We start from the raw sequence: 25,075 nt of genomic DNA on the forward strand, positions 1-25,075 counted from the left end.
GGGGTGGGTCAGATAGTGCTAACGCCCCTGCCACCTCACCCTGGCCCTGGTGTGGACGCTCTGTGGAGATCAGGGGAAGAAGGGGACTTCCTACCCCCAGGGAGCTTGGCCGTGAGGGACGGACGGATCACAGACTGTGAGGATGGGAAGAGCAGAGGGATCCGTGGAGCCTAGGGGGTGTGGCAGGCTCTTGTCAGGAAGGACTGGTGCAGACAGATGGCAGCGGAGGGCAGGACCCTGGAAGAGTCGGCTGATCGAGCTCTGAGAGCCAGGAGGAACACTGTCCCGGGGAAACCTCCACTCATCCTCGAACACAGGAGGACAGAAGGCAGAATCCTTCTATTTCCCTCTAGCTGTGTATTTTTAGGTTAAAGATGCTCATGGTGAGATTACTGCTCTTTTCACAGTTGGCATTAAAAGCGCAAAATAAGTCTCAAAGATTTTAAGTCACACGTTATTTCTTCTTATACAAAGCCCCCTTGGGTTTTTGCTGTTTGGTGATGGGGAAGGCATGACAGGAATCCCCACATTGGCTCAGGGGTGGGGGAGGTGAGAGAGCCAGGTCGGTGTGTGTGTCTGAGTGCTGTGTGTCTGCACGTGTGTGTGTGTGTGTGTACGTGCCCCTCGCTCAGGCCTTCGCGCATGGCCCTGGACTGGAGGCGGCGGTGTAGGGGCTCTGCGCTCACTGTGGCTCCTACCTGGTCCGTCCAGGTGCAGAGCCGTCACGGGCAGAGCTGGGCGAGGACCCAGGCCTTGGGCGTCTCCAGCCCCCTCTGCTCCTCCTGTGGAGGGTGACTCCACTGCTCCCTGATCTTGACCTTGGGCGTCTTTCCTCATCTATAAAATGGGTCACCGCTGACTACCTGCTGTGGTGCTGACTGTTAAACACAGTAGCTTGTAAGGAGCCCGATGCAGGGTGAACATACTTCCTTGACTTCTAATTAGCGTTCTCTACCACTCAGAGATGCCTCTGACTGTACAAACAGAATCAGCATGTGGTGGCCCAGCAGGGCCCCTCGTCCCCACCCCCTGCAGGGCCCACCCTGCACCGCGGGTGTTGTTGGCACCCTTTGGGCTCTTCAGGGGATGACTGTGGCCCTGGCAGAGGTGTCTTTAGGTTGTGAGGGCTCTGGGTGATGGTGCAGGCTGGGCCAGTGCTGGGTAGGGTCTTGGGGACAGTAGGAGAGGCAGACGCCGTCACCACCCCCAAACCAGCCCCTGGGGACACACGGCCTGGCAGATCGCCCCCCTTCTGCAGCTTCTTGCCTCTTGTGAGGTTATTCTTGATGTTCCTTTCAGAATGATTTTACCTAACTGCGTGGAGGGGGGAGAGAGAAAGGGACATCAACATGGAAGGCGTCCCCGCCGCCCTCCTGATGGTACTGAGGACAGCGGCACATAGCCATGCACACAGCACCCGGGACGAGGCTCAGCTCATTCAGGGGATTTTATTTTCTTAAAGTAGACCATCTTTGACTTTCATCCCATCACCAGCTCCTCGTTCCCTCTGTCCGTCTCTTCAGTCCTTGGCTGTGATCCGCACGCTGACCTTGGACACACGGGTACTGAACAAAGGCTGAGAGAGAAGGTTTGGCAGGGGCTCTGGCAGGGCCTTCCCTCTCGGCGGTGGCAGCAGCGGCGGTGGGCTCCTATTCACAAGCGGCCCTCAGCTGGGGTCCTTTCGCGGCGCCGGTCCCTGGGGTGGGCAGGGCTCCCTCAGGCTCCCATGCTGGCTGAGCCTTCACAGGATGCAGTGGGCACCCGGGGCCCCGTCTCTCGCCTCCCCTTCCTCCACTTGCAAAGCCATGGATAATTTACTCTTTAAGTACCACGACAGTTAGCTATTGTTCATTCTCTCCAGATGAAGAACCTTCTTTAAATACATTACATTTATTTTCTGAAATAAAACGAAGCAGAAACCGCACCAGTAACAAGAGGATGCTGCACGGGCGTATGTACAACGCTGCCCCTCGAGGCTGCCGCAGGGCGCCGGCCGCCCCGCATCGCTCGGGAGCAGGGAACAGACTCGTCCAGATAAGAACTTTACACTCAGCAAGCCAGACACAAAAAGGACCACCTGAAAAAAAAATATGTTTTGAAAATCTGCATTTAAAAAAGAATACTCAACTGCATCTGAAATTTTCTGTATTTGTTTTTCTGCGAAACACCACGAGATTTGGCCAAAAAAAAAAAAAAAAGATGTCAGAGAAGAAAAACCAGGTTTTGATTTATAAAACAGACTAGTAGAAGAAAAGCTGGAACCCAGCTGGCCTAGTTTGAAACAAATCGTGCCACTCGTTATTGTGTGGATTTTCGCTGCATATTTTGAAGCTGTTTAAAAAGAGCTGTGAGTGGCTGGAGGTCTGGTTAGTGCTGTCGTCTGGCCTCCTACTCTGGTTCCAGAACGACCGTGGTACAGAGACCAGTGGTGGCGTGGCCAGCAGGACAGGTGCAGGAACCCTGCGCTGGTTTCCCTCCTGCTCAGCAGCAAGGCCCCAGTCGGGAGCTCGGGCAGAGCTGGTCTCCTCCAGGTGACCCGGCCGCCTCTCCCCGTAGTCCCGCGTGAACCCCCATGCAGAGCAGGGCCGAACTTAGGAAGGCAAAGTGAAGGGGCAGGAAGGGCTTGTGAACTTGGTGACAGCTCCTCAAGTCTTCAAGAGACCTCAATGCTTTGGGGAACTTTGCCATCTCCAGACTGTGTGTGTGTGTGTGTGTGTCTACCTACCTAGCAATCTATCCATATATATGTATGTTTGCGGAAACGTGGGGGCCAAGGAGGCGGAGGAGCGGCGGAACATTCTTCAGGCCCCCTGTTTTCGGCCCCTGGGCTGGGTCTCCCTAGCACGAGTGGGGTTGTGACACCCCGGGGGTTTCACCACAGACAAACAGGCTGGCCCGGCTCCTCAGCAAAGGCCTATGTACTTGAGATTGTTCTGTATGATGACGTCTGTCACCGCGTCAAAGACAAACTGGATGTTACTGGTGTCGGTGGCGCAGGTGAAGTGGGAGTAGATCTCCTTGGTCTCCTTGTTGCGGTTCAGGTCCTCGAACTGCCGCTGGATGTAGACGGCGGCCTCCTCGTAGGTGTTCTGGCCCTTGTACTCGGGGAAACACACGGTGAGCGGGATGCGCCGGATCTTCTCCGCCAGCAGGTCCTTCTTGTTCAGGAAGAGGATGAGCGAGGTGTTGATGAACCAGTTGTTGTTGCAGATGGAGTCGAAGAGGCGCAGGCTCTCTGCCATCCGACTCTGGGGGAGGAAAATGCTGGCATCAGTCAGGCAGGCAACAAGAGGGGGCCTGGACCCGCAGCCCTGCTGGGAGGAAGCCCCCTCGGCAGGGTCTCCCGGGCCAGTGCCGGCCCCCGAAAGAGCACCCTTCTGTTGAGAAGTCCCCCCTCTGCCCGGCCAAATCTGTCTCCACCTGCCTCCCATGGGCGCTGGAGCCCCTGAAGTGGCCAGCCCTGCCCTCCGCGCCCTGAGAGCCTGGCACATGTTTCTAAGACTCCTCCGGGCACCACTGATCAGGGGCCTTAGCACGTGGCTTTGGGGCTGCCACATGGCCTCCCTCGGCCCCGTGGACCTGGGCAACTCCAACCTCACAGCCTGAGGGCCTGTCCCCAGCCTGCCCCACACCCACAAGCTCAAGTCTCCCATGGGGGACATGGTTATCACATCTCCCTCAACGTGAGTGTGGGCAGCCTTCTGCTCCAGCCTGCTGGGGTTTTGACTCAGTTCTTTGAGCCTCGATCTTGCCACGTGGTATTGTCAGTCCTCAGCCAGTCTGTGAGGGGGTGGCCTGCACTTCTGAAACCAAAGGTTCCAGGTCAGAGAGCTGGAGACAGCTCAGCCCTCTGCCCTTGCTGGGCCGTTGGGCTCAGTGAAGGTCATGGACAGCCTCTACCTGCCCAGGGCAGGATCCCGTGGCCCTGCAACCCGGTACAGAGAACACAAGGATGGCAGCCCAGGAGGTGCAGTGACCACAGAGCATGGCACCTGGCCCTTCTTTACTTTTCCTCTTTCTGAAGATCTTAAACGTGCTGTAGTGACTACAGGCTTTTTTTTTTTTTTTTTTTTGTGAGGAAGACTGGCTCTGAGCTAACGTCTGTTGCCAAACTTCCTCTTTTTGCTTGAGGAAGATTGTCCCTGAGCTAACATCCGTGCCAATCTTCCTCTATTTTGTATGTGGGATGCCACCACAGCACAGCTTGATGAGTGATGTGTAGATCTGCACCCGGGATCCGAATCCACAAACCCCAGGGTGCCAAAGCAGACCGCGTGAACTTAACCACTAGGCCACTGGATCAGCCCTGTGACTACAGGCTTTTAAGGAACATAATGCATTTGTCTAACTCCCAAACCCACTGTTTCCATGCTGACAATTCTAACTTCTACCAGGAACTCCTGCTGCTGAAAGCTGCCCCTTGTTTTAAGATAAAATGAATGAGCCGAGTATCTAAACAAAGTCTGGAACTAGTTTAGTTGCGATCTGAGGCGTTGGACTTAAGGACTTTTCTGACCGGATTATATCGCTGATGACATGGTGACAAAAGTGGAAGCTGCGGCTGATGCTGACAGTGTGGACACAGGGTGCTGGCTTATTTGACCCTCATACGTTCCTATTCCCATTTTACAGAGGAAGAAACTGAGGCTTGGAGAGGCAAGGCGGTCACTCCCAGGGCAGGCTGCCCGGAGGACGCCACTCTGAAATCTCGCTCTCCTGGGAGACCATGCTTTTCAAAGCCAATCTCGTGCCTTCTTTAGAACAAGCTCAGGAAGAACACAAGCTCTGAAATGAGCAGTCTTAGGTCCTGCAGGGGTGGGGAGTGGTGCCTTTCTGCAGAAACAGGATGCGGGGTCCCGTCCCCAGCAGAGCCTGGAGAAGCCGCAGGATGTTCCCAAATGTGAGACAAGTGGTGGAATGCAAATCTAGGAATGTCACGTTCTACTGGGAATAACAAGCTCTAATAGATTCCTGGAAACCACATCATACAGACTAAGGTGGCTATCACTTCTCATAGGATGATGTCATAATCACGGGCTGTGCTTCTGACCCCAAATTTTGCATCGGATAAATAACAGATGCAGCCATTAGCACATATTCATTGATTCAATGAGCAAACACTTGCTGAGCATGGCCTGAGGGCCAGCGACAGGTCCCAGCTCTCCTGCCAGGTGATGGAACCCCAGAGGACGGAGCCCTTGGGCTGTGGGAACAGCAGCCAGGCAGGGCGCTTCCCCAGGGCTGAGCGGGGATGGTCTGGCTACCAGCAGGTGGGGCCCAGTAGGCCAGTGGCTGGTTATGGAGCTGGGGTTCAAAGGAGGGTGGGCGAGCCTGGAGGGGGATCAGGACATGGTCAGGACCTGCGTCCCTGAGCTCTGCTGAGTCACCTGGGGTGAGAGCTGGGGTGGTTCTTGTGCCCAGCCCAGCTGCGCTCGGGTAGGCCACGGAGCCTGGGAAGCCAAGGGGCAGAAGGGCCTCCCCAACAAGCTGAAACGGCGCACCTGTGTTGGCCAGTTGTCATGCTGAGGGCACTGCTGGTTGGTTTTCTGTAGAGCATATGTGTGAGGGAAAAGCTCGGCTGCTGAGTCCCGAGGGGGCCAGGCCCCACGTGGCAGTGGAGGGTCAACAGGCGATGCAGCCCTCCACCCGAACAATTGTCTTGGCCCTCTTCCTGCTCAGCACACACCCATGCTCCTGACTTCAGGCTCCACTGACCACTCCCTTCTATCCCGTGTGAACTTGGCCCCGTGGATGCCTCTCAGCAGACTTTTTGGAGCCTGGACATGTCTCTGAGCCTCAAGGTCCCTACTTGGAAATCCCAGGAATGCAGGCATTTGCCTCACGAGGCAGCCCAGTGAGTAGGTGTGGCCGGGCAGCCATGCCCCTGGCCACCCCTCACACATGCTCCTAGGATCACCATTGTTGGGCAGCCTCATCAGGACCACAGACCAGGTGTCTCCCTCATCTCAGGCCCTTGCCCGCTCCTGGACTCCTCTCGCTTTGCTGGAGTTTGAGGGCTCAGGATCCCAGTTCCCTCCCTTTCTTGGGACAAACCACAGGGAACCACATTGGCCATCATTTAGGCACCTGGGAGATGATGGGCATCAAAGAATAACCTCGAAATCTCTATAGTGTGGACACCCTGCCCCATGGGCCCCACCAGGCAGGATTCAGGAGGGCCTGCAGGAGGCCAGACCTGGTGCCAGCCTTGCAGAACCACAGGAGCTTCAGGGCATGTGCAGCCCCGGGCTGGACGCCTCCCTGCACCTGCCATCCCCTAACACCCACTGGGTGCTCACGGCCACAGTGGGGTGTTGCGCCCTAGGGGCCTCGGTGATTCGAACCAGGCCCCTCGGCCGAGGAGAGGAGCAGAGCCCAGGAGGCGGGGGGAGGGCAGGGTGGGGCCAGAGCCCCCAGTCCTTTGGGTACTGTGGTGCCGTCATTGTGGCACATGTGCTCCTATGACCCGAGCACTGCCAGGTGGGCAGAGCAGTGTCCTGACACCTCAAATCACAAACCATTGAAAAGGAGTGTGCTATTTTGGGCTGTAACTCTGGAAGCCATGTGAAGTGCACACCAGTGTGAGTATGGCGGGAAGGAACCCAGGCACACCTCTGCCTGGCCTCCAGGCCCCGGGCAGCAGCAGCACACGCCTCCCTTCTCCTCCCATCTCCCCACGTTCTGCTCACCCTCCGTGGCCTCACTCAAGGCCCCTTCTTCCTGGAAGCCCCCATGACTTCTCCTGCCCTTGAACCCCTGATCACCTTCCTTTGGCACGTCTGGCTGTGTCCCTTGCACCAGGATAAAGCCCAGCCCTTCAGTCTGGCCTTTGGGGCCTCCCTTGGCGCCCCCAGCCCTTTGCAGGTGTGTATGGCCTGGGGACTGGCTGTGGCTCTATTCTTCTTCTCCCCGACCCCTTCCTGGGGTTCCATCCTGCCACCAGTTCTCCTGTGACTCTGCCCACTTGGTGTCATGGGTCTGCTGCTGCTAAGGGCCCGGAGGTGGTGAGACAGGGTTGGGTACCATCCTTGTGTGGTCCGACGGGGCTGCTGGGCCCCTGGGGCAAATGAGGCCAGGGTGGCTTTGGAGTCACTGGACTCTGCCCTCTACTGGGCATCACCCCGTGTCCTGCCCCGGCTTCCACCAGCCCAACGCAAACATCCTTCCCTCAGACCTGGAATCAGAGGAGCCGCTTCTGCAACCCGTCGCCGTGCTGCCGTGGGTGGGCTGCCCATGTCACACGTGTGGAGACGGAGGCCTGGTCAGGCCGACTCCCAGGGCTCAGGTGAGAGCTGTTTCCACCGAGCACACATTCTCTTCTGGCGAGAAGGCCTCCTGGCTGTCACCTCTCCAGGCGCCATGGGGCAGCGGGTGGGGGTGCCTCTCCTGGGAAGAAACGCACCCGCTAGAGTGGCCTGCGATACCAGCCCGGGGCTCTGACGCCCACCCAGCTGTCGCCAGGGCCTGCTCACCAGAGAGATGGCCCCTTCTAGGAGCGTGGGGTTTGTGTGCACGTTCATTCAGATAACAACACGGAGCAGACACTGCCCATCAGAAGCCTACACAACAGCATGAAGCTCACTGCTTGGCAGTGAGGACCCAGTGGCTGGTGACAAAGCACGTCAGACGCAGAGAGGCAGTTGGCGGCTGGATGCAGTCCCCAGGGTGGCACAGAAATCATTTCTGGCCCATTTGCAAAAAGAAAGCTTCTACCCGGACAGCTCCAAATCTACTCAACACCACTGAGCGGCCTTCCCCCAGGGCGGCGTGTGGGTGCTGCCTGCGTAGGCCGAGGCTGCACCCGATGATGTGTCCCTAAGGGTCCCCAGCTCGCTGGCCAAGGAGTCTGGAGTCTTCGTTAAGTGCCGCATTCGGAACAGAGGCCTTTAGCCCGAGCACAGCTGCCGTGTGACAGCACCTGTGGTGGCCTGGACAAGACTGGCTCCTGGAACATTCTGAGGACACCAGAGACTGGGGTGAGCTGAGGCACAAAGGGGAGCCCATGTCCGGTTGGTGAGGGGCCTCGGCCCCTCAGGCCTGATTCTCCATGAAGGCTGTCCTGGTGTCGCCAAAGGGCAGACAGCCCTGGTTATGAGCCTTGGGGTTCACTCTTACCACCAGTGCTTGCCATGCACTCGACAAACCACTTCTCCTCTCTGGGCCTCAGCTTCCTCATCTGTACAATGGGATGGTCATGACACTCAATGCCAGGACTGTTGTGAGGAGGAATACAGGTGGTGATGTGAGAAGAATCCGGATCTGCTGGGCCTTGTCCCGTGGCTCTACGGCCGCCCCAGTGGGTGCTTTCCTGTGCTACTCACTGCCCCTCACCTGTGCTCTGGGGCATCCACCATCTCCTCTCATCGCAAGGCCTGCCTCCCTCCACCCCAGCTCAGAGCCGCTGTGGGATGCAGGTGCCCAGCTGCAGGGGCAGCTCCCGGGATGAGATGGAGGGGGCTGACTCTCCTGGCACCAGCAACAGCTCTGTGCAGGCGTAGGTCCCCCATCCGCCTGGTTCCTCTGGGAGGCTCCTGGAACTGCTCAGCCTGGAGAGCCGATGGCCGCCCAGGGCCTTCCCCACTTGCCGCCCGGACCCTGTAACACACGCTCGGCCCCTTGCTCCCTGTTAGGCCTGTCTCCTTGCGAAGTTCCCCTGACTGTTTGTGGGGCATAGGACAGCTCCAAGTGCAAGGCCGAGCATGGCTGGTCACCACTGTTTTCCCTTATTTAACAGTCAGGCCCATGAACTCTGTCCTGGGTGGGCTGCCCTCGGTTTCCTATAGGCCGGCTGGGAGGGCGACGGCTGGTTCCCAGAGACCTGGTGCTGGACTTGACTGTGGACCCCTGAGTCCAGCCCCTGCACTCTACCAATGAGAAGCACGGGTCCCCCCACATGCAGAGGAGTCCTAGAAACATCTCCTGCATGGCCACTGGTCAGCCTGAGGGAGAGGAGGCAGCAGGCACCCTCTGGGTCCTGGCTCCCTCTCAGAGTGAACTCTGACTCCCCACACATCTCGGGGGGAGCATTTCTCAGCCCCTCTAAGGCACTGTTGCTTCTAGAGGGAGGAGCAGGGTAAGGGAGCTGGCTAACGACCTTTAGGCTGCCAGCCGCCTCCGGTCTTTCCCACCTGGGCCCTCCTGGGCTCACTTCCACCTCCGGTCCTCCCTCCTCACAGGCTCTCCTTCCTCCTTCCAGAAACCTCTGAGCCAGCTTCTTGCATCTCCTGCGCTGGCCTCCAGGCTGTGACAGAGTGTGGGGTCCCATGACTGGCGTATTTGCAATTTAACAGGCCTCTGGGGCAGATGGGGTCGGGGGGCTGTTTTTGGAGATGGAGAACCTTCAGTGTCTCACCACAGCCTGACCATCTCCCGTGGGAACGCACACATCGCTTTCCAGCTCCTAACGTCCTCAGGCAGCTGCGTTGGGGAGAGGGAGGCCCGGGGCCCCAGCCCCTAGCCCCACAGACTCCATGCCTGCCCCTTGCCGGTGCCCCTCTGGGCAGGATGCTTGTTCCTCAGCGCCTGGGCCCTCACCTCTGAGGAGGGAGCCAGACAAGCCTCACAAAGAAGTGTAGTTTGCTTTTTTTTTTCCCCAGGGAAAGAGTCACTCTGAGCTAACATCTGTTGCTACTCTTTTTCTCTTTTTCTTCCACAAAGCCCCAGTGCTTGGTTGTATATCATAGTTGTAAATCCTTCTAATTCTTCCATGTGAGCCACCGCCATAGCATGGCAACTGACAGATGGGTGGTGTGGTTCTGCGAGTGGGAAATGAATCCAGGCCGCCAAAGCAGAGCCCACCAAACTTTAACCCCTAGGCCATCAGGGCTGACTCAAGAAGTGTGGTTTTTTTGGTTGGTTTGTTTTTTGGTGAAGATTGACCCTGAGCTAACATCCATTGCCAATCTTCCTCTTTTTGCTTGAGGAGGATTGTCCATGAGCGAACATCCATGCCAGTTCTCCCTCTATTTTGTATGTGGGATGCCACCACAGCATGGCTTGATGAGCAGTGTGTAGGTTTGTGCCCAGGATCCAAACCCTGGGCTGCTGAAGTGTAGTCTGAGAACTTAACCACTACGCCATGGGGCTGGTCCCAAGAAGTGAAAATGCACATGAAGACTTGCGCTTGCTGTTGTCATCATTAGCTGTGGGGCTCTGGGCCCTTCACTGGAGTTGCGAGCCTTGGGTCCCCATCTGGCTGCAGGGCAGTGGAGCCACAGGCACACTGCACGGCACCTGTCCTGATGCAGGCCCTTGGCCAACCTCACTGCCTTTTGGGGTAACATAGGCCTCCCACCCTCCTGTCCCGAGAGGTGGCAGGCTGTGTGGGCCCGGAGGTGGTACTCCTGGGACACTGGTCCAGTTCACCCTGTTCCAGACACCCTCTTGTCTCTTGTGTGGCTGCGTACTCTGGAGGTGGTGGGACCGGCACCTCCCTACCCTCCAAGGTCACGTTGGTTTTGGGCAGCCGTGTACAAACGTCGACTCATGCTGAATGTGCCGTCAACTAGGACCCTTGTCACATGAGGGCAAACAGGTGGAGGGCCATCCTGTACTGATGGGCAATTCTCACTGGGTGGGGAATATGCCAGGGAGGTATTGTGGTAGCGTGTGACGGGGGTATGGCTAGGAAAGGCTCTGTACTGACCCCTCCTGTCTCCCTGTGCACTCACTGTCCACCAGGTCCCCACCCACAGGGCCCAGCGCAGGGCTCGCTGTAGTCACAGCACAGGGCAAGGCCAGCTGGCCCAACCAGAGGTCCCACAGGAGTCTCAAGCCTTAAACTTCACATAAAATGCAGGTGATGGCAAGGTTTCAGCTCTTCCCAAAAGCAGCCTGACCCTGGGGCCTGGGCAGCCTGGAAAGCCCACCTGCTGGCACCTCGACACTCCTTCACTGTGAGCCCCCGTGTGAGTGAATGAGGTGGAGTGGCCGACGAGGGTCAGAACCCCTGCTCTGCCAGCCACCAGCTCTTAGCTGTTCTGACCCTCAGTTTCCCCACCTGGAAAACGGGCTCTATGGGTGTACCTCCTCACGAGGTGGCTGAGGCTAAAGTGTGACGTGCATGGAAAGTTAGTCCCCGTGCCCTGGCACCAGAGCCTGCTCGCAGCCCTCACGGGTTTGACTCTGAGATAAAGGGGGAGGCTTCCTGGAACAGGGGCAGAGCTCTGAAAGGGAGAGTGGGGAGAAGGAAGAGGCCTGGAGCTGCGGCGTGAGCGTACTGGCGGGGCAGTGGAGAGGGCGCAGCAGGGGGCCGGGGCCCTGGCGCTGGCTCAGCTCTTTGGGGCTCCAGAGCCCAGGGAGGCTCTGCCCTGCCCTGGGACTCAGTTTCCTCATCTCTAAGATGAGCTCTCAGTCCTTTGTAGTCTGCAAAGCCCAAGTCTGCCCGCTGTAGAAGAGCCTGGCGTGTTGTTCGTGGGAACCGTGAATTCAGCCTTTCACATTGGAAGCAGAGCTGGGAGGCTGGGCTGCGGACATGAATGAGCTCCATTCACCACGGACGGAGCTGGCTCCGTGGCCGCCCATCCCGTGGCTGAGCCATCAGGCCTGGCCTGGGCAACAGAGTGCCAGGCTCCAAGGGTGCCGAGAACAGGACGAGGCAGAGAGGCTGCCTGGCAGCATCCTGGCTGGATGGGCCGGATGGGAGGTTTCATATGGGGCTGGACGTCAAGCTGGCATCCTTCACAAAGTAACAGCCAAACCTCTGGCCCCTCTGGGCTCCCTCTGCGGTGGAAGGCTCGGGGGCACCAAGATGGGGGGGCTGCCTGTCAGCCAGTAGGGTGTGGCTCGAGTGGCATGGGGCTGCTGCTGACCCAGTGAGTGGCATGTCCAAGTGGGCAGTCTGGTGTCCATCCTCAGTGTGGTTCCAACTGCCCTGTCCCCCTCTGTCACCAGTGGAAGCAAGTGAAGCCCAGAGTTCTGTGTTCTGGGCCTGGCAGCAGGAGGGGCCTCCTAGAGCTCCCTGGCCCATCCTGAGCCCTGCCAAGGGGCAGTCTGGGCCCAGGTGTCCCCAAACTTCTCCAGTGGGGAGAGGTCACACGGGTCCCCCCTCAGACCCATGCCCCGAGGTCCTGGCAGGTGCACAAGGGTAGGTAGGGTCTGTACTGGATAGGGGTGCAGCTGTGAAACAGTGTGAAGGCAGGCTGTGCCTCCAGAGTAAAGCGGCTCCAAGGACAGCATCAGTCCCTCAGGCAAATAGCTTTATCTGCCTCCAAAGAAGTCGGGGGCAGATCTTTGGGGGTGAGATAGGGATGTGTGTCTCTTTTAAGGCGAAGCTGCAGAGAAGTCTAGGGTGACCTGGGGGTGTTCAGGTGGCCCTGCTGGGTGGCCAAGGGAGGCAGGTGGAGGCTGCACTCAGAGTGCCCCTGGTCCTGGGCTCCGTGGAGAAGAGGCCACGCTCCGCTCTGACTGCGCGCTGCCTGGTGCCTCAAAGCCCTATGCTTCCTCAGCCAGTCCACTAAGGGTCCTCATCCTTCCAGAATTCATTTCCCTTTTGGGCTCTGACTCGTCCCAGGGGAGCTCAGAGGTGCAAGACTCTGGCCTGTATCTACCCTCAGGTTGAGGGGTACAGGCGGGAGGGCTCCCTTGGGAACAAGGTGGAGGTGGGAAGAAGCAGAGCAAGAGTTCCAGAATGGGCTGGAGGCCTCCTCCCGGCTGTGCCTCAGAGGGCCAGGGGCTGTCCCCGAGGGTGGCTGGACGAGGAGGAGTGGGACACAGCGGAGGAGGGAGAGGTGCTGTCAAGAGCAGGGGACAGGGTGGGCTCTGGGGGTGAGAAGAATGCCGGGAACAGCAGGGCCTCATCTGGGCACAAGGCCCTGCGCCGCTGTCACAAAGATGCCATGTAGTCAATGTTGGACGCTCTGCTCTCCTTCCACAGCAGTTATAGCCACAGTGGGGACCTGTGGCCAAGCAGCTGTCCAACACAGGCCTTCCTGGGCTATGAGGCATCCCGTGCCAGTCACCTCCTCTGAGAAGCCTCTCCCGACAGCCTCCTCCCCATCTCCAGGCCCCCAACACCTGACAAAGATGGTGGGGCAGCAGCTGGGTTCTGCCCCAAGTGACAGAGACATCTTGGGTCTCCCATGCTGCCAGACTGGGTCTTGTGCCTGCGTGCCTCCCTTGCCTGGTCCTGGCCTGGAGATTTGTGGCCGCACTCCCTGACCAGTGTACGGGTGGCTGTGCTGCAGGGCAGCCTCTCCGGCTCCACCACTCTCCTTTTGAGCCTTAGTGGGAGGCCGCTGTACACATTCACCTGTTCTCAAGGAACTTAGGATGTGTATGGGGGGCGATGGGAGGAGCCAGACAGAAACCCCGCAGCAAGGCGGCACAGCGGCTCCTTCCTGGTAGAGGCCGAGAGCGGGAGCAGGTGGAGGAGGCCTGAGTCATCTCCGCTCAGGGCTGCAGGGACGGGGCTGCAGGCAGGGGGACGGGGCGCTCAGGCCTCCTCAGGTAGCTCCAGCTCCAGGCTGTTGCCTGCTAGAATCCATGTTTCTCCATACCCCGCCCCGCCTGGTACTGAGCCCCCTCCCGGGAAGTGCCTCCCAGAGGGCAGGGCCTGTGTACTCAGCTCACTCAGGTCTGGATGGAGTCACCATAACCACATGCAGACAAGAGGGCAGACATGGTCATGGTCCAGCCTCCCACAGGGAGATGGCAGGCGAGGAAGCCTCCGAGCTGCCCTCTGCGCTCACAGGGCCCAGAAGCACGGCAGCCCCTCGGGTCCTTCCCGCTGCTGAGCTAGTCTATGACAGCAGCTGCCACCCGGGGTGGGGCTCCCCTCCCTCTGCTCAGCTTAGTATCCAGACACTCAGCAGACTTGCTGCCGTTTCCATGACAACTGGGGAGGAAACCTCCACCCTCAGAGCCTCACACAGCAACACAGACCTATGGCAAGAGAAAGCTGCCTCCTTGAGCTGGGCCAGGCGTCCCTCCACAGGGGCTGGCAGGCCTGGCCCTGGCTGGCCAAATGCTGTCCATCACTGTCTGCTTACTGAGAGCATGGAGGAGGGCCTCTGGGAGTTGAAGGGACCCCACTCTCCTCGAGGGACCGGGCAGTGGGCAGGGAGGAGGGGAGGTCCTTTCCGTGACCTGCTCCTGGCTAGAGCACCCCTGGATGGGGTGGGCCTCCTGCTGGGACAGGAGGCGAGATGCTGGCATTGTTACTGAAGGAGCACTGGATGGTGTCTAGCCCTTGTCGCCGTGTGGCTGTGTTAGCCTCAACAGCGCCCCTGATGGCTCTGGGCCTTACTTCCTCCTCTGTGTAGGGGTCACCTTGCTGCCCAGATGACCGCCAGCTCAGTTCATCTCAGAGAAGCGGCTATAAGGGGTTCCCCGACATGCCATGGAGGGAAGCCACGGGCTCCTCCCAACATTTCCATTTTATAGATGTAGAAACTGGGGCTGCCAGGCCCCTGTGCCTGGCCCACTACCCCCACCCCAAGGAGAGCCCAACAGCCAGAGCCACCCCTCAGGGTGGTCAGCCCCCCACTGCTACAGGCCTCAGGAAACTGGGAGGTGTCTGGGGACAGAGCTGGATGACCGGGTCACTTCCAGACCAATCTGGTTAGCGCTCCCCACTTCTTCCTCCCACAAACCTAAATGCTGCCGTGCTGGACTGGAGAATTGGATTAATGAGGTTAATGAACCAATGAGCCCCTGACTGGCCCGGGAGCCAGTCTGCAGGGACAGCATAGAGGGGGCAGTGCTGCGGCCAGCCGCGGGGACGATGGGGTGAGCTGGGAAGTGCTGCCACCCACTGCCTGCCCTCCCTCTCCTGGGGCACCCAGGGCCTGGGGGGGGGTGGGGAGCAGCCTTCTCCCTCAGGGCAGCCCAGGCCCCGGTCAGCTGCACCCACTCCCCAAGCCTGGTCCTTGAGCTCTGCTGCCCCTGGAGCTGTGTGTGAGCCCTCGGGACGCTGCAGGAACAGCAGCTCATGGCCTCACACCCCTCCACCCACCCCTCCCCTCTCCCAGCCAGTCAGCCCATCTGACCTGACCCCCTTTACTCCCTGGCTCACTTTGGCCCTGAGGCTCCCTGGGTGACACGTGTGGGACAGTCTGAAAGGGCAGCAGCTGATCCTTTAGCAAAGCAGGAAGCAGCCCTGTGGGCTGGGGGCCTGAGAAAGGAGCCCGCGGAGGGCAGGCTCCACCCCGAACCCCATCTAAAGGCGGAGCCGGCTCCTCGGTCTCCAGTCGGGCTGCCTCCCCCCCAACCCCCGCCCTGCTGCAGGTCTGTGGCGGGCTGCCACCCCGCCCTGCTGCCAGGTCTGCTGCAGGCTGCCTTGGTTCTCCTTGAACTTTATTTTACCCAAGACTCTCGGGTCCTGGTAGCTGTGAAACAGTACTACCGTGAAATGAGTCACAATAGAAATGTGGTCAATAGGCAATAACAGGGAGGCCAGAGGCCTGGCGTTCCCCCAACTGAGTGCTGTGCTGAGATGAGCCCAGACCACCCCAGGTGGTCACTCTTGGATGTACCTTAGGCTCCTACTGAGTGCAGAGCATGCTTCTGCCTTGAGGGACAGAGAGGAGCAAGGAGCAATCCTGGCTTGAGAACTGAGTCCCCCAGGGGAGGGACACACATGCCACCAACTGTCCAGTACCACACCATGCAAGCAGGAGGGCAAGTGGCACAAAGGGGCGATTACACAAGAGCTGACTTCTGCCAGAGAAGGAGGCACCCCTGGCCATGGGCGCGACCCCACCAACAGAGGTCCGGGGAGGTGGGGTACGGCGTGCAGAGGCTGGGGTTGGGCCGTGGGCTCTGCCTGCATTCTGTCCCATCGAAGGCTCCTCCAGACACACCAGGCACCTGTCCACGCCTCTCCTCCCACTGCCACCACCTTTGTCTCTCACTGGGACCCAACTCCCTGCTTCTACTCTGCGACTGCCCTGAGACCCCACCACAGCCAGATCACTTCCCTCCCCGTGCAAAGGCCTGCAGCAGCTTCCGTCAGAGCTGAATGACGCCCACACCCTGCCTGGCTCCCTGACTCATCACCGGCAGCGCGCTCCCCTCCCTGCCTTGGGCCTTCCATGCTGTTCCTCCCCCTGGTTCACAAAGCTGGTCAGCTCCCCAGGGCCTTCCCTGACCTCCCCACCTGAAGGACACCCCCAGGCATGACCTTAACCCTGTCCATTAATTTGCTATATGGCTTTGAGCCCCATCAGACCCTGTTCTTGTTATCGCTCATCGTCTGCCCATGAGCTCAACGCCCGGTTTGTCCAGGGACTGCCCTCTCCAGCACACAGCAGGGTGCTCTGCCAAACTCAGGGCAAAGGCAGGCGGGGCCAGATGGCGCATGTTGTAGGCATTAGGGTAGCAGTTGTGTGCGGGGCTGGGACGAGAGGAGGTGTGTGTGCCTGACTGCCCCTGACTCGCCTGCCCGCCAGCTCGGCCGCGCCTCCCCTGGGCTGGCTGTAAATGCTCTGCCCCGGCCGGGAGGGGAGGGGCCCAGCCTTCTCCCTCCTGGGACCCCTACAGGTGGCGGGGGCCAGGAGGGACAGCAGGGCCAGGCATCCCTCCACTGCAGCAGGCCCTGGCTGTCCTGGCCTTTCACAGACAGTTGGCCCATGTCCTTTCTCACTCCAGCTCCGTCGTTCAGTAGCTCAATCTGGCAAAACAGCCTGAAGAGGCAATAGGCAAGCCAGCGCTCTTCTGGCTTTAACCCTGAGGAACTGTCTGGGCCTCTGTCCTGGTGGATGAAGCCGCAGGTTTTATTTTCCTACTTTAGCCCCTGTGGTCAACCCCAGGGTTTTGTGTACAGAGGCCCCAGGCCCCAACTCCCTTGGTGCGTTCCAGTCAGGAAGAAGGCCTGTGGGACTGTCCCATTCCTGCTTCCCTCACCCCCAGCCTCCACTGCCTCCTGCAGACAGACTCCCGAGGCCACGGGACTCCAGTGGAGATGAGTGAGAACAAAAAGATTAGCAACTGATGGTGGCGCATCTCTTGCCCGTGGACACTCCTGGGTTTTCATGGGGTCCTCGACATTCCCTGGCCTTCCCCCAGGGATGAGAGAAGGGGCTCTTCGAAGGGTCACTGCCTCTCTCCTCCCTTGTCACCTCTGCTTCCATACCCTGCCTGCCCCGGTACTCGCTGCATGCTCGGGAGCAGTCCATTTTAGAGGACTGAGCCCTTGCAGGCCTTGGGCCAGTGACAGATGGGGCTTCTCTGGGCTGGGGGGTGTGTTCCCTCTGAGTCCAGAAGTCAGTCTCCGCTTCCCTGTCCCCCCCCCCCCCCCCCCCCCCCGATCCAGTGACAAATGCAACGCTCATAGTAACAGCACCAGCCAGGCCTGCCACTTCAAAGAGCAAGGGCTGTTTAAACAAGATAACAGGCTGCCAGTAAAGCCGTAACTCAGGCCCTAATAGCCTGAAACCCGTGTTCTGAACCTGCCAGGAACGGTAGAGTGCTACTTCCTGCCTGGTGTACTTCAGCCTTGGGCCCCCTCGCCTCTGACCTCACCCCCAGCCTGGGCACCCACTCCCCAGGGACTGTCTGTTTTTCTGGTCTCTGGTGTCCCCACGTGTACAGTGTGGAGGGGGCTGGGTGACCTGAACTAATAGCAAGAGTGGCAGCCTCCCAGAACCCCCAACCTCCTGGGCAAGGGGAGCCGAGGGTCCTCCTTGGAAGGTGGCACAGGGACTGGCTGTGCCACCCAGGCAACTTGTTCTTGGAAGCTGAGTTTCTTCATCTGTGTGGTGGGGGCCACCCCCTACCTGGCTGGGGGGCTTAGAGGTTGTGTGTGCAGGGCCCCATGACACCACGTGGAGGCCCAGCCTCCTTCCTCTGCCCTGCTCTCATCTTCCTACCTGGACATCAGCCCCCAGGGAGAAAGGACTGTGGCCCGGGTACTAATGTCTCTCCCACAGTGCCTGGCACGGGGCTGAGAACCAGGCGTTTCACCACAGCATGGTCAACCTAGCCCTCACCCTTCTATAGTTTGTGGCCAACCACAACACACAGCCGCTGCGAGCTCTGAGCCCACGCTGTGCCTCGCGGATTGCCCCAACTCCTCAGGAGCTGGGCTAGGGATGAGGGGGCCTGGAGCTGTGCTGCTGGGGTAGCCTGGACCTGAGCAGCCCAGATGGACACAGGTGGCCACATGATGACCTTGGGGCCACAGCCAGGTCGGTCCCCCACCTCCAGGGCCCCAGCATGAGTCCTGCACCCAGAGTACTTTGTTGTGCCCCAGCTGGGGGTTTCGCCCATCTGGCTGAGCTGTCCCCAGGGAGTCTGAGTGTGCCAATCAGGACACCAGCACCCTGCCAAACCCCTGTGTCGGCGCTGCTGTTCCCCAGCACAGGCCCAGAACCCCAAACACACATCAAAATGTCTTGCTTTTTGCTCTCACTGAACCTCAGAATCAATACCTTACAGGATCTGTGACAGAAAGGACCATTCCCACTCCCACAAGTGCTGGCCAGAGCCCCAGGGAGGCAGAGCCCCAGGGGAAGTGTGACATGGGTGGTGGGAATCCTATAACTTGAGGGGGTAACACAGGCATGCTCAGACTCCCACTTCTAGGGCATCGACTTCCCAGGGCAATGCTGGGAGCATCTGCTCTGAAAGGGCCTGGAGCTCCCATGTCTTGCTCCCCCATTTCACACCCAGGCCTAGTGGGGGAAGGGGCCATCAGGCGGCCTGCTCTCGCCTCGATCCCGCCCCCTCCCCCCCAGTCCACTGCTGCTTCAGCTGAAATGAGAAATGTTTCCTATTTGTTTTTGTGTGAAATCTTGGCCGCGTGATCCCAGTCCCCCTGCTGTCAGTCACCGACGGGAAATTAGCAAACAGCGGGATGCAGGTGCAGGCAAACCGGAGCTGCCAACAGAGACACAGGTCTGGCCTGGGGCTCACAGACCGTCACTGTAGCAATGAGGGGAAAGCGGCGGGCAAGAAGCCCCTCCCATTTTCAGCTCCCGAGGACCCCCTGGAACCCAGGAGCCTAACACCCTGGCCTGACACTGTTCAGCAAGGTGTGCGCTCCTGCACTCCTGGGTGCCACCCCATGCCACACCTCCAGGAGCAAAGGCTAGTGAAACCACAGGCAGGCACCATCCTGCAGGGACATGGGAAGTTGGGGGCAGGAGTAGACATCTCAGTGGGGACCCTCTGCCTGTGGCCAACAAGATGGACTTCAGAAATGCTCATCCTTAAAAAAAAAGCATTTGGGTCATTACTGCCCAACCTTGGCTTCTCCCTCTGAGGAGGTGGCAGGTGCTGGGCAACCACAGCTTTCTGGGGTCTCGGCTTCATCGAGAATCTGATCAAAGCGACACAGCCTCTCTCAGGAAGGGTGCCCATGTGTGTACTGGTGCAGCCACACAATTGGAACATGATTTAGAGAATTTTTCAGGCTCGTGGGACCCTCCATGGCTCCCAGGCACTGCCACAACAGAGGCCTTGAGCCTGAGAATGGCTGCTACTGGCCTAGTGCACATCACTGCATATGCCCAAGGGGTGGCTGGTAGCTTTATTCTGCCCAGGATGTAGTGGGTTGCGGTGGGCTGGCAGGGCTCAGGCAGACCTCCAGGGCTCCAAATGGGGTCCTTGGGAGGAGCTGTTGGAAGTTAGTGAGGGATCACAGCACTAGGATACGGCTTCAAGACTTCTGACAGCAGAGTGCTGTGCGAGTGGGGTGTGAGGGGGGCTATTACTGATGCTGACACACCCCACCCCCGCTCAGTTCTCAGCAGCTGATACCAGACGCTCTCCTGGCGCTTGCCTTGCTGGCACCATCTGAGCCTCTCAGCCCCAAGACAGACGACATTACTAAGCCCGTCTACAGGCGTGGCAGGGAGATGAGATAAGCTGGGTGGGACCACATTTCTGGTTCTTGAGTCTGTGTCCTCACTAGGGATGATCGTGGCTTTTGAGTTGTGCAGCTCAGGTGTCCCTGCCTTCTAGGTGAGTCCCCAAACACCTCGCCCCACCTCTAGCCCTGTCCCCATCCACAGCACCCCGAGGGCCGGGCCAGCCCATCTTCTCAGACAGACAGTGTGGGAGGAGAACATGGGATGGTTCAGGGTGACACCCAGGCCACAGGCGGGCAGGACAGTAGGGGCCACATCAAACCAAGGACATGCTGGCACTGTGAGTGTTCTGGGGTGGCCAGGCAGAGACGGCTCAGGGGAGGGGCCACAGAGCCACATGAGCTGTGCCCGCACACAGAGCACTGGGCTGGAGCAGGGACAAAGGTCAAGGGAAGGGTGCACCAGAGGCCAGGCTGGTCAGCAGGTCAGGGCCACTGGCTCTCTCAGTCCAGGCTGGGGCCACACACAGTGTCTCAATCCATGCCCCCGCAGACCTGGAGGACAGTCAGGCCTCTGGCTCCCACGGGTTCCTTGCTGTCCAAAAGAGACCTCCTACCCTCAGTGGCCCTATTCCACTGCAGCCAGGGGGCTGGGCTGCCCGCAGGAGAAACATGTCCCATGCCAGGCCTGACAGTGCCCCCGCCTCTTTTCTCAGAGACCTCTATGCCAGGTGCCCTGGTCAGCTAAGTTACAAAAGGCCAGCCCACTAAGTCTGGGTGTCAGAGGACAGTGTGACAGGCTTGACCAGTGCCATCCCCATCCCGATCCAGTGGTGTCTCTGGCCTCTGTGATGCCTCATTCTGAGGGGCACTTGCAGCCTGGTCCCAGGAGGCCTGTGCACGACTGAGGGGAAGGGGGCAAGACAGCTGCCCATGGGCTCCACAGAGGCCTCCTTGTGGGGTGACAGAAGCACTAGGGACAGGCTGAGGGGGGATGGGCCTTTCCCTCTGCCCTTGGGCCACACATGGTCCCAGCCTCTCTGTGGAGGGCTGGCCTTGGCCTTGGGGGGCTGCATGTTGCATGCAGGCTCAGCCCACTTGCTTGTCTAGGGGGAGCTTGTGGCTGCCTCTTGTGAGAGGAAAATGAAATGGCAGGAGGGCACTATATTCCCCGAAGGCCTATGCTGATTCCCACACAGCCTTCCCAGCCACCCGAACAAGGCAAGGTCACCTGGGCCGTAAGTGAGGCCATGGGGGCCGGGAGAGGTTCGCTGACCTGCCCAGCCGCCCAGGGTCTAAGCTCCAATGCCCAGCACTCTCCTCCATGAGAGTATCAGCCCCAGAGTTCCAGGCCCCGCAGGCGCCAGGTGCAGGCACAGGTAACAGCAGGTGTCACCAAACTACGTCTCGTCCTTGACCCGAGGGCCTGTGCTGCTTTACAGATGAGGAAGCCAAGACTGGCCCAACTCGTCCAAGCTGAGGTTTTACAGGGCCAGGGGCCACGTCTGGCTGGGTACTGCTCCCTCTCACCTCCATGGCCCTGTTCTTGGGCAGATGAAGCTAAAAGGAGTCAGAGGGGGCGTGCCTGGGAGCCCGGCAGGCAGTGAACAAAGAGCCACAGGGTAGAAGTCTCCCCTTAGCATCTTTCCTGGTGGGCTGAGGGTGGGAAGCCGCCCAAGAACCACAGGTTGCCCAGTCAGCTGTTCCAGAGTGTTCTCTGTCCCTGGTGGATGGTAATTAGCTACAGACCTGGTTTCCTGGAGCCTGCAATACAGGAGCCAAAGGCTGTGGCTTCTGGTGGATGTTGAGCAGGTCGCAGATTTTCCAGCTCTACCCGTCTCTGCGTGAGGGAGGCTGTGCGGCCCTACAGGGAAGGACTTGCCCATGGCCACTCCCCGAGCTGGGCCACTTTGGCCTGGAAGCCCAAGGCCTCCTCAGTCAGGATGCTGTCAGCCTGGCCATGGTCACTGAAGGCCAGAAAATGTGTGTGGGGCTGTGGCCTGGGGCTAGCCTTGGTGGAAACCTCAGGACACGAGGTCCAGGGCCTCCAGCTGACTGTGGTTTTATTAATGAAATTAGACAAAGTACATGAGCCAGGGAGACGCCAACCAGGGGGGTGATGAAGACAGGATTAAGGCGAGTTGCAGCCCAGGTTCCTGGGCCAGCCCGAGCTCGTTCTCTGGGTCTGAGGACACGTGTCCAGTTGGAAGCCACGTGCAGGGAGGAGGGGCACCTTTCTCCCCATCGCGAGTGTCCCCCTCAGATGCCCAGGGCCACCCCCCCTAGTTACTGTTAGTCCAATCTCCCCACAAACTCTAGACCATCAGAGCCAATGGGGCCTCAGGGGGCCCCTACAGATGGGCAAAAACGGCCCTCTGCATCCTGTTAGCACAGAAACACACCTCAGTGTTGTTCAGCGCCAGTCATGGGACTCCCCAGAGTGGCAGACCCCCCACTCCCCGTCTATACCGGTTCCCCAGGGTACCCGAGTCGGCTCGGCCGCAAGTGCTCTCAGCCTCCCCCCTTAAGTCCGTTCTTGGTAAGTGGAGAAGTTGTTTTTCAGCTCTCGGATTATAGAAATCCCTTAAAACAATAATAATCTGCATCTTAAAACCCAGAGCTGCTCTGAGGTGTACGTAAGGAGCAAAGCTAATGCACTCAGGAAATTAATTACCCTGCTGGCCCGGGAGGCTGGCCAGGAGGCCCCTCTGCCCTGAGGCTCCTGGTCAGCTTGGAGTGGAGACTTGCTGCTGGTCTGAGGGGCGTTGTCCAGGGCAGATCATGTGGCAGAGGGGGAAGCACAGAGATGCGGGCTTCACAGAGGCCCTGGTGAACCCTAGCTCGACCACTGCAGGGTGTGTGGGCAGCGATGCCCACCCCAGACCCTTCTGGGGATGGGATATGGCACCTGGGACCTCGTCCCTTCCATAGGGTGCTTTTGCCCTCGCTCTCCATGGCCCCCAACAGCCCCTCAGTCCTGCCTTTGCTGGCTGCTCCCACCGCCCCCACGGCCCAAGCTGGATTCTGTAAGGTCCAGATCAAGTCCAGATTACCACCCCACCTTCGTCCCAATCTGCCCAGGCCCTGCTCCTGGCTTCTCTGGACTCAGACAGCTGCTTCACAGGGCTGCCTCGAGGCCGGCCACAGGGCCAGTGGAAGTGGCCCTCTCTGACCACTCAGGCCACCCCCATCTGACGTCAGGGGAGGAAGGGGCATGCTCGTCTCTGTCCCTGGACGATGAGCTCGCTGCATGTATGAGGTGTGTAAGGAATGCTCCCTGAGCGAGTGTCACAGGGCTTGTTCTCTCAGACGGAGAAGAACACAGGACGGGCCCAGCGTGCATAGATGCTCTAGTGTTAGTGTGCTAGCGTGCCGACAGAGGAAGCAGGACTCCTCAGCTCCCAGAGAAGGATTCCCATACATCTGCCTGGGGAGAACTGGAGGGGGAAGGCCCAGGACAAGCACGGAGCCACTCTGGCAGATGACTGTTCTCAAACCCGATGAACAGGAACAGAAATGACACGTGTGGTCACGAGGCCACAGGGAATCGTGGACGAGTCACAGAGGAGACTGAGAAACAGGGACACTGCCCGGCTCTTCAAGAAGGTGCAGTGACTCCTGTAATGCACTGCCACATGAGCCTGACCAGGGCAGGCTGTCCAGCAGGGTTTGGGGTTCACTGGCTGGGGGAGGCTCATGAATGTTTAATCCTGGGAGAGGCCTGATGTGTAGCCCCTCCCAATTTCCGTGGTGTAATTACTCTCACCTGGCTGATTTTAAGCTCCTAACATGATGTCAAACAACTCATAAACTTCCTAAAAATTGAAAAATTGGCGCTTGCGAGCTGGTTCCAGCCAGGTCCAGCCCTCCAGGGGACTGGTGCGCAGAGAGTGGGGCTCCACTGCCACTGACCCTGGGTCTCAGCACCCTCCGCCACGGGTGAGGGGCCAGCTCTGCCTGCACAGGGCCCCACTTGCTCCTTCCCTCAAGGCTTGTCAGCGCTGGGGCAAGAGGCTGACCTACGGTGCCTATGAGGGAGGCCCTCACCGGAGCCCAGGCTGGCCAACTTCCTGTTTGGGGAAGGCCACCAGTCTCAGAGATCTGAGAAGTCTGTCACAGTGGAAGAGGCCAAGTGATGGGCATGGCATCCCAGCTGCTGCCCAGCTGTGTTCAGTGACAGCCTGTGCCTGGGAGGGGTAGGTCTCTAGTGACACAGCAGGAGGCGACTACCATAAAGGGGCAGCTGATATGTTCAGGGGCAGAGCTCGGTCTCCAAGGACGAGGAGATGAGAAGGGCCTACTAGGACCCCAGAGCTCCGCTAGGCAACGTGGAGTGGGGATGGGGTGGGCCCCACACTGAGCAGCAGGTGGGCCTCACTCCAGAGCCTGACCTTGTCCTTCCGTTAGGCTGACAGGTGACAGAGGACCTACACAGGGCAAGCAGCCAAGCACAAAGGTAGACAGGAAGTGGGAGCCCTCAGAAGCTCCCAGTGCGACAGGGAAGGAGGGATGAGGAAGTGCTACTGACAGTGGCCCAGGGGGTTGTGTCTCTCCCTGGGAGCAGAGGGAAGGCGGTTTTAGCCCAAGGATCGGAAATGTCAGCTGGCAAGTGCTACGGGCAACAAATAGGCACCTGGCTGTGCTGCAGAGGAGGGAAGGCTGTGGGCCGCTGCCTTCTCCACTCTCCCTCCACCTCACCCCTGCCCAGCACGGCAGGAGCAGCACCCCAGAGGGGCTGACGTGAAGCCCACGGCCCTGGGGAAGCAGACACCTATCACCACCAGCTGCTCACCGAGTGGGGGCCACAGGCTCATGCCCAAGGTCCACCAAGGTGAGAACCAGACAGCATCAACCCCGTTATGGCGAAGAAGGGCCAGCCAATGCAGCAAAGGACTTCAGCTGGGGTTAGGGCCTGAGGAGCCTGCATGGGGGCGGCGGACTGTTCACAAGTGCTGGCAGTGCCTCTGGGCCACCAGCAGTCTAGCTGTGAATGGGTGCCCAACCCCGTCGGACGTCTCTCTAATGCTTGGGAGGGGTCAGGGGCCACAGAGACAGAGTTGGTCTAGGCCACGAGGGGACCCCGGCTGGGGAGAGTACGTGGCCAGCAGAGCCCTGCATCCACCTGCGCCTGCCTCAGAAGGTGCTGTCACAGCCCTGCCAGGGGCCTGGCCCTCTTGCTGCCTTTGCCTCTGCATAGCCTCTCAGATCTGCACCTGGGCTGTCCACTCTGAGGGAACCCAGTCCCTCTGTCGACTGGGCCCCGCCTTCTGGCTCTGCTCCAAGAGGTCTCTGCTGTCCTAGGGTCACCATGATTTGCAGAGGTCACAG

General features: G+C 59.4%; 2 protein-coding genes across 4 annotated transcripts in view; one reads left to right on the forward strand and one right to left on the reverse strand.

The window, feature by feature from the left end:
• Positions 1 to 25,075, forward strand: part of RSPH14 (radial spoke head 14 homolog) — a 78,274-nt gene that overhangs the window by 12,140 nt on the left and 41,059 nt on the right. The window lies entirely within an intron of this gene.
• The window catches only part of GNAZ (G protein subunit alpha z), a 53,612-nt gene continuing 29,966 nt past the window's right edge, over positions 1,430 to 25,075 (reverse strand). Inside the window, exons 3-4 of one of the 2 annotated variants that reach the window (XR_006885398.1) lie at positions 2,726 to 3,248; positions 1,430 to 2,077 (exon numbers count right to left, since the gene is read on the reverse strand). Coding sequence is in view for 1 of the 2 variants with exons in the window: in XM_046640712.1 (XP_046496668.1) it covers positions 2,904 to 3,248 (345 nt within the window). In the remaining variant the exon portion in view is untranslated. Of the gene's footprint in view, positions 3,249 to 25,075 lie in introns of both variants that reach the window. The other variant, XM_046640712.1, reaches the window with a different exon arrangement.

The sequence above is a fragment of the Equus quagga genome, chromosome 15, assembly GCF_021613505.1.
Source record: "Equus quagga isolate Etosha38 chromosome 15, UCLA_HA_Equagga_1.0, whole genome shotgun sequence".
Lineage (NCBI taxonomy): Eukaryota > Metazoa > Chordata > Mammalia > Perissodactyla > Equidae > Equus > Equus quagga.